This window comes from Neophocaena asiaeorientalis, unplaced genomic scaffold (assembly GCF_003031525.2).
Source record: "Neophocaena asiaeorientalis asiaeorientalis breed wild unplaced genomic scaffold, Neophocaena_asiaeorientalis_V1.1 scaffold204, whole genome shotgun sequence".
Taxonomy (NCBI): Eukaryota; Metazoa; Chordata; class Mammalia; order Artiodactyla; family Phocoenidae; genus Neophocaena; species Neophocaena asiaeorientalis.
The window spans coordinates 3,518,247-3,527,232 of record NW_020173922.1 but is presented as its reverse complement, the minus strand read 5'-3'; the positions used below and the strand labels follow the sequence as shown (position 1 = coordinate 3,527,232).

The 8,986-nt window shown below is 45.0% G+C and overlaps 1 protein-coding gene across 1 annotated transcript; it reads right to left on the bottom strand.

Annotated features, from left to right (window-relative positions):
• Nucleotides 1-702: 702 nt before the first annotated feature.
• Nucleotides 703-8,858, bottom strand: KIF20A (kinesin family member 20A). Its single transcript, XM_024752361.1, has 19 exons — nucleotides 8,614-8,858; nucleotides 7,966-8,151; nucleotides 6,705-6,794; nucleotides 6,483-6,602; nucleotides 5,765-5,903; nucleotides 5,474-5,661; nucleotides 5,258-5,387; nucleotides 4,887-5,081; nucleotides 4,663-4,774; nucleotides 4,485-4,553; nucleotides 4,122-4,265; nucleotides 3,815-3,980; nucleotides 3,540-3,704; nucleotides 3,297-3,436; nucleotides 3,052-3,154; nucleotides 2,534-2,732; nucleotides 2,198-2,289; nucleotides 1,836-1,973; nucleotides 703-1,207 (listed from the first exon to the last, which is right to left on the bottom strand). The coding sequence occupies exons 2-19, from the start codon at nucleotides 8,128-8,130 to the stop codon at nucleotides 890-892; spliced, it is 2,673 nt and encodes an 890-aa protein (XP_024608129.1). The 5' UTR covers nucleotides 8,131-8,151; nucleotides 8,614-8,858; the 3' UTR covers nucleotides 703-889.
• Nucleotides 8,859-8,986: the final 128 nt, after the last annotated feature.

Sequence of the window (8,986 nt, the reverse complement as noted above, 5' to 3'; positions counted from 1 at the left end):
TACAGATAAAAATAAACTCTTAGAGTCGGTCTGTTTTAATAAATATTTTGCCATAATTGTCTCCTCCCCACATGCCCCCCCATCTCCACAAGAATGTTTTTTTTCTAGCCTTCATCTATTAGACAAGGTAAAAGTAATCATTCTTGCTATGCTCTTGGGAGAGTTTCAGGCCTGTGCTTGTGCATTCAGTAGGAGGTAATATGCTATGACTATAATGCCTGCTGTAATGAATTTGTACAGTAGATGCTATGGGTTATTCTGAGCTCAGGGCCCAGCCTTCCTTTATTTTTGTTCCAAAACAAGTTTGTTACCCATTCATCTCCTAATGTATGACACTTCATTTTATTTTATTTTATTTTTTATGAATAACTTTTTTATTAACCTTTTAATCATTTAATTAACCTATTTTTGTTTTTTGGTTTTTTTAACATCTTTATTGGTGACACTTCATTTTATATTAAGGAAGGTTTAGAATATCTAATGTCCCTTGAATTAATTTCTTACCAAGCTTTCTTGGGTTAGTTGTGCACCAGTTGCTGGTCTGCACTGCCATTCCTGTGCAAAGTTCCCAGGGGCCCGAATGATACTTGATTTTCAATTTTTCTGCCCCTTTTATAATTTACTTCAATGATTATGCTAAATTTAGAATTCAAATTTAAAATGTGAACAATATCTTTATTTTAATATAACTTTTGTGTGCATAGAAACCATATAAGTAAAAAAGTGTAAGATTACATAGGTGATTATATTACAAAAGGGAGAAAAACTAGTGTCTGAATATTGCATTCTGGATAGAGTTCCAGGTATATATATAGTAAAGCTTTAAAGAGACCTATTTCTTAAGCTGAGCAGCTGACCCACCTCAGGGCAATGCTCTCTCCTCACAACCTTAGTATTTTTTGCCAAAAGGCCCAGATTTGAGTAAAGGGGAGCACCGTGAGCGCAGGATCCGGGCATAAGGACTGCAGTCTGTTGAGCTTTGGCAGGTGGGTGTTCGGGGCAGTAAGTTACGAAGAAAGGGTTTCTTCCCTGGGGGCTGTTGGTTTGGTTGCTGGTTTTCCTGGTTGGCACCGAGGCGCTTTTTGGTAGAAGCCTGGCCTTGGAGTTTCAGCACAGTATGATACTGCTCCGCGATGCATGCTGCCTTCTTCCGAAGGTCCAGTTTTACCAGCATCATGTTATTCTGCAGCTCAGCCAGGGTCTGATCCTAAGGAAGATCAACAAAGTTATAGAAAACATTTCTGTCTAATCTATTATAGAAACAGGAGGGCAAGGTAATACACACTATCCACTACTAGTTACTAAAACTGCTTTTTACAAAGATTAACTCTTTATGGCCAGAGCTTTTAACTGAATAGGAGGGTATTTTCTTTAAGACCCAAACAAACAGCACTGAATAGAAGGACCTCTTCTAACACATCAGGTGGTATGAGCTTGAATGATTTTACTTAAGCTCCAAGAGCCTCAGTTCCTAGGTATCAAATTAGCCTAGGATGGTTTTTTTTTTTTTACATTTGAATACATCTGGAATCAGGATGCATTTACTGATGACAGTGTCATAGCTTAATTGTTAGTGTTTTGTCTTACAATTAATTGTTTCTTATAATCTAAGCATCTTGGATGAAATATGATAGTATCTACCTCCCTAGGGTTGTTATAACAGAAAAAGCCTACAAATTACTTAACATAATGCCTTGTACTTAGTGAATGGTTATTTTGCAAGGAAGAGAAACTCCCCTCACTATAAGATTAGCCTAAAAATCTTTACCTTTCTCTTTCTCATGTATACTCTGAAGTGGGCTGATGGGAGAAAGTGGTATATAGGCTTCCCTAACCTGTTTGATTAAGATGTCATCACATGTGGCCAAGGCTTGGCGAAGTTTTCCTGCTCCAGTGCTGTGGCAACAGGCTCTTTCTGCTGACTGGAGAGACTCACCAAGTTTCTGAAGCTCTGTCCGCAGCAGCCTTATATTCTGGAAAAGGAGGAGTAGGAACCAAATTGTGGCCAAGATCAACCAGTGATCTGGAGGAGTCGGAGAACCATTTGAAGAGAAGTAAAACTAGAAAGGCTAGTCATTTGAATGAGGTAGCCATTCTCTAGGACTGCAGAGAAAACATCTTGTCCTCATATGAACCAGGGATATAGTGTTGGAAATTGCCTTAGGTGAGAGCTTTGGTAACAGAGAAAGGTAATTACCTTCTGGCCCTCCTCTAACTTCTTGTCCACATCAACGATGAAGGGCTTGGCTGAGGGTGGTGGTTCTAACATTTTCTGATATTTCTGCAGCTCTGAGAGAAGGAAACAATAACCTTACATGTGTAGGCTTTCTAGCCTTGGACTTATCTCTTTAACTGAATTAACAGTAGCTTGCGGCAAACATAACAAGTGATGCTATGTGCATCCTAGGATGAAAGGTCAGGGGGATGTAGCTTGGAGTTAAGGAAATTATGTTGGAGCTGGCACCAGAAGGCCCAAGTTTGAAGAACAGCTCTTCCCTGAAACTTATGCTTCCTGCCCTGTCTCCTTCCTCACCTTCAGTGGTGGAGTTTAGCTCTGCTTTGCATTGTTCCAGTTTAGCTTTAATCTCCTGGAGCTGCTGGGTGGAGGCAGAAGCCACCAACCTTTGTGACCGCCGTAGGGACAGTTCTGACACTGATTGTTGATGGGCCACTGGCTGCTGTCTGGCTTCCTTCAAGAGAGCTTCTAGCTCTTCAATCTTCTCATCCCGCTCCTAAGAAGGAAGCAGAGAGCACAATTCCATTCAGAGTCAGACGAACCCTACAGGAATAGATGACTGAACAATGAACAAAAATTTCCGTGATACATGGGCCTCAAAATCCTGTTTGTTGGCACTTACACCATTTCCTGGCCAATCAAACTCTTAATCAATTAATCAAACATAGACTGACAAGTACAAAGCACTAAGGAGACTATAGAAAGGTGAATTACATATTCCTACCCCTATGAGAGTTTATATAATCTGTTTATATCTCAGGCAAGTAGCGATGGGAATCTGAGCAGCTAGTTGGGACTGGTTTAGGGCAACTCACCTGAAGTTCTTCTTGGTAAAAACTTGTCAGTGATTCCTTGAGGATCGTTAGTTTCTCTTCATACATTTCCTCTAGTAGTTCCTTTTGGGTGTCCAAATGTTCACTGTCAGAGGAGAAGAGAGAAGTGAGTGAAGATTCTGAGGAGTGAGCTTGGAGAGCAGATCTTGAGGCACTACTCCATCCTAGTCTCTGCTTCCCACCGTCAGGTCTAAGTGACAGAACAAGAGGGGTTACTCAGCTGGTACCTGCACCACTGTTCCCGTTGTTGCATCTGCTCCACCATCTCATTGCAAATTTCATCACGGAGCTGCATCTCCAGCCTCAACTTTTCCTGCCGTTCTTTCAAAAGCAGTGCTTTCATGGCTCCCACCACCTGTAGAAGCTCCTAGGAGGGAAAAAAAAAAAAAAAGGCACAGGCCCACCTGGAAGGTAGCATGGAAAATGTATAGCCATCAAGCTGCTGCACCAAAGCTTTCTTGCATTCTCACCTCCTTGCCATATGTGGAGATGTCAACTTCATTTTCAATATCATTATCAAGGCATGGGTCTGTTTTAGCTCCAGTCTCTAAGCTGGGAGATGCCCGCAGACTGTGTTCCTTGATGAATGAATGTAGCGATGGGAATCCCAGTTGCACAGGTGGAGCATGCACAAGCTAGTGAGGGGGAAAAATCTTAACTGAATTCATTACTAGTCCCTAGTAGCTTCCTTAAGTACAGGTACCAGCCCAAAGTGAGCACAGTCATCACACCTATAGCTTCTCACCTGGCTAGTAATGGCTGAGAACTTGGCCACATGAAGGGTCTCATCATAGGTAGATGCACAGGGATTCACATTGACAATCATGCAGGAGCGGCCTCGGCCTGTGAAGAAGCCTTGGAACACTCGAGTCAACTTGCTGTCACGGAAGGGAACCAGGTTCTGCTTTGACCTGGCAGGGAATCAGAGAATAGAGCTGTGAGCAGAACTCCAGCCCTTGGGGGTATCCTAGCACTAGCCCCAGTGATGACCAGGAAGTCTCTTAGCAAACTGCAGAGCTCCAGGCCATCCTGGCTTGCAGTGAAAAGCTTACCGGTTCTGCTGGTTTTGGCGCAGGGCAGTAATACAGCGGCCCAAGGTGTGCAGAGAAGTGTTAATGTTTCCTGCTTCCTTCAGGCGCTCACCACTCTTTTGATCTTTGCAGCGCTCAGAACCAGCCAAATCACAGAGTGATAACCTTGAATGATGGACAGGATCTGACATAAGGATCCCACATGTTATGAGCTTTCTAGCCCTTTGTATAGTTTTAGGGAGGGGAGGACCCATGAAGAATCTCTGTACCCAAGGAAGAAGAGCATGAATCTAACGGAAGTAATTCCCCTGAGGACCACTCTCGTCCCCTCCCCCAATTACCATTTATGGCCAAGAACCCAAATTTCTAAATGGAAAAACTTACTCGCTAATCTTGGGGATTATATCCCCTTCCCCCTGAAGGTGCAGGATCCGGACTGAGAAGATGCTATGACTGGAAGTTAAGAAAGAGAGAAAAGTCACTGCATATCTTCTATGACCAGGTGGAGGACTAATGTTTCCTGGAACACATTGAAAGAAAGGCTGACTCATAACCCACCAACCTGCGGCTGGAGTTCTGGTTCAGGTGGGTGCTGGCAAAGCTCTGGTTTTTACGACCCACTTTCAGGAGTTTCCAGGCCTCCTCAGCATCCTGAACATGAATCCAATTGAGATCTGAGAGGCCAAGGAAAGAAGGGCATACATAAGAGGGAAGCACCTAACTCTTTTCCTAGTCTCTCCCAAGGTCCCCTCCAGGGTTCATGCCAGCCTCCCTGCTTTCCCATACCTTTCACGTAGGGATTGCCATTCTGATCCTCACACAGCCGCAGCGTCTGCCTCTTGCGCTGCTGGCTATGTAGTTCTAACAGGTCATAAAGCAGTTCATTGTAGATCTCAAAGAAGGAGATCCAGATGGAGAAGCGAACATCTGCAGGGACACTTACTGGGGCAGTGTCTGGCTGTGCCCATTGGTGACTCGTTTCTGGGGAAGAAGCCAATGTACAGAGCATCAACTCAAGAGTAGTCCATCTCCCCTTTGGCCTGCAGGGGCCTCAGAAGGTGAAGCTCAGGTTGCAACCTCTGTACCCCTGGAAGTTTTGGGGAGTAGAGAATAAGTTCCTACTGTTACTTGGCACAGAGCCCAGTCATGGTACATACCATCCAGCTGGCTACTGCTGGTAAACTGACTGGTGGAGGAGAGCCCAGCAATGCCACTGTCAAAGCTGGTGCTGGTACCCATCCGACTTTCAATGTAGACATTCTTCTTCAAGGAGGTGGACAGCTCCTCCTGGAGGAGTCCAGGGATAACATAAGCACAAAACTTTCTGGAGATTTTGTCCCCCATCCCTGCCTCTGTGAACACCAACACTTTACCTCTTGGAGGCCTCCATTTAGCAGGGCCAGTTTCTTCAATTCCTCCTGCCGGATCTGCTTGCTGTCTAGCCACATTACCTCGTTGGAGAGCACAGGCTTCAGATCAGGTGTTGGATGAAGTTGGCCTTGGAGACTATTGAAAATCAGAGCCAGGGACCGGGGCAGGATCCCACCATCCTTGATGGTACCTGGAGGCATGTGAAAGGTGGACAGCTGTAGTAAGTGCTGTTCCCCAACTCAGAGTATCAAAAGGCAAAGACAGTCAGCAGTTCTGTGAGGCCTATTACTCACCTTGAATTGTGTGGGTTTTCCCTGAGTTGGTGACTCCATATGTATAGATGAGCCAGTTCTGTCCTTTAAGTACATCCTTGACCATCTCCTTCACAGTCAGGTTGAAGAAACATTCCTGGCCCACTTCTGGCCCAAAGATCTAGAGACACACCCAATTTCTCAGAGGCCCATCCTTCGTTTCCCACTTTTCTCTGTGCAGAGCCAGTAGAGATACATCCCTTTCTGGGTGGTTGGCTCTGGAGACTACTCAAGCAACTTCTTCCTGCACTGCTGCCAGCTGCTGCCTAAATACTCTCTGCTAGTCCATTTTTCATCCAAATCAACAAATACTTATGGAATTTACCCACTAAGTCCAATGCTGCACACAAAATGGAACAACATAATGGTCACAAGCATGGGCTTGGGAGATAGATGGATCTAGACTCAAGTCCTAACTCTACCAATGATTAGCTACATGACTTCAGCAACATTATACTCACCAAGCCACAGTATCCTTACCAGGAAATTAGGGACAATGATGATAATAATAACAATAGAGTTGTTGGGAATTAATGCACATAAAGTGCTCGACACACTGACTAGCACATAACAAGCATCCCCCAGATTGTAGACCTGCATATATAAGGAGTCACAGCCAAGTAAAAAGCTTTCCTTCTAAAGAGGGAATAAAGTTGCCCCTAGGTGTTGGTCCCTTGTTCACATGTCAGTAACTCCATACCTGGGAAAAGGTGAATCTGTGGGTGGCCTGTCCAATTCCTCGCTCGTTGCTCTTCTGGGCAAAAGAGTCCTTGGGTGCCTGTAGGGCAAGGGTCTCTATATTCTCAATACGGACACAACCCTGAGAAGGGGGAAAACACAGTTGTCACAGAAGGAAACATTCCTGGGAACCTCTACTGTACTATATCATTCCACCTTGAATCCTCCCTCCTCAGAAACTTACCTGATCCTCCTGTCGTTCTAACTCTGAAGATAACAAGGGCCTGACCCTCAGGTATACTTTCACCTTCTCTGTACTATCTTCAGATGGAACCTGTGGCAGAATTCCAGGCCAATATCACAGATTAATCTCAACAGTTACTTCTGAGCAGATGGGCAAATATAGCATATTTCCTGGGAATCATGCTAACACTACCTCTATTCCACCTCAAATGACTCTGTGCCATTACTTGGGTTCCATAATCATTCCAACCCACATGGAGTTTTTCAGTACTTAATCACCCTTCCTTGTCTCTTCACTATCCTGAAAACTTGGCTTACCACAGATTATCTGAGTCAGAACTAGTTGACTGGTATGAAAATCAGCATGTGATATAGCAAAAGACAGTAGTTAAGCACCCTGGAGGCAGACATACCTGAATTTGAGTCCCAATTTCATCATTTAGTAACTATGAGATCTTGAACAAGTTCTTTAAATTCTTTTCACCTCAGTTTCCTCATCTGTAGAGTGGGGTTAATAATAGCACCCACCACGTTCATTCAACAGATATTTAGAGATCTGTCTACTCTGGCCCAGAAATTCTAAGAGCTCTGGTAGTCCACAGTGAAGAACATTAACAAGGCTCCTGCTCTCATGAAACTTCTACAAAAGGGGAGACTTCTGAGTAGAGTTGTTCTCAACCATGGCCATTTCCCTTTCAAGGGACATTTAGTAATGTGGGGACAGGTTTCCCGGTTGTCACAAACGGTAAGCAGCTACTGACATCTAGTGGGTAGAGGCCAGGAATGCTGCTTAACGTCTTACAACGCACAGGACGGCCCTGTATAACAAAGAATTATCTGGCCCCAAATATCAATAATGCTGCAGCTGAGAAACCTCAGCTCAGCAGAAAGAAAAGCTCCTTAAATGGAAGCTGTGGTTGATATTAAAACCTGAATGTACATTCCACCTACTTAATGGCAATATGACCTTGTGCAAATTATTTAAAATGTCTGGGACTCATGGCAAAGGAGACACAACAATTGCCTTCCCTCATAGGATTAACTGAGAGTATGCAATTGAGGATGTTTCATTAATGCAATGCAATTAATAGTTTTCTTATGGACACACAACTGTACATGTTTTACTTGTCATGCTCTTAATTTTGAGTTGATCCCTCAAACCCTAAGATTGCTGGATTTTTTACCTCATGCTACTCTGTATGGACAACTAGTAGGCTAAGGATATCACTTTCTGTCCCCAAGCCACTGTTCAACTCCTTTACCTGCTGTTTGTCTTCCAGGGAGGTGGAGATGACAGAGCAGTCTGACAGCAGGTCCTTGCGTACCACAGATCCCAAATCTGCAGCTGTGGACTCAAACATGGGGGAGACTACGACCTCCTCATCCGACAGCAAGCCGGCTGGTGGAGAAAGGATCCCTTGCGACATTTCAGCAGGGGCAGTTTAGGTCTAAGAAGAGACAAGAGTGGGTAGAGAGGAGAACCTTAAGGGATAAAAGGGGCGGCAAATTCTGGGTAAGAAACAATTCCCTGGCCCCAGGACAATCTAGTCTCGCTGCCTGAATTCTTACTCCCTTTTCCCTTAAACTACCAGCAAAGGGGAAGGGAATGAGAGAAAGAGTTAATAATTTAATCCAATCTGAGGCAGCATTTCGGACTGCGAACAGGAATGAACAGATATCCGGCTCCGAAAGCATAAGGCCACGCTCCAAGTAGGGTGCCTCGCTCAACGGTGTCGTGGAGGCGGTGTCAGTAGCCCTAGGCTCCTGCTCCAACCTCGCCCCCCAGGCCCACAGTGAGGACAGTGGTATTAAGAAAAAAAGGGATGGCGGCAGTTCCGCTTTCTGAAAGCCGAATCCGCCAGGGCAAAAGCAAGTACCTCAGCTGGGCTCAAGCACAGCCGCACACTCACCCGAAGACGCCACACTTCTACGGTACCGGCTCACTCTCACTCCGCGGCCGAACCTGGACTTTCCTAGCCTAAGCACAACTCCGCCCACGAGGTGCACCTTTGTTACTGATACAATGTTTTAAATTACGCGCTGCTTTCGTTCAGCGAATCAGATAGCGAAATCTGCACCTACCAATCGGCGCAAGGGGGCGGGCGAGACCGGGAAACTGCTACGGCTTGACCTCTCTGCTCTAATGCAAGACGGGTTACCAACTGTCGGAGTTTGGAGTTGGGCCCACTGGAACTCCGGTTTATCAGTTTTTCTTGAACCCTAGGCATTTCTTTTCTAAGAAGCCTAAAGGCAATCCTTAGGCTCCGGTCGCCATCCTCTCAC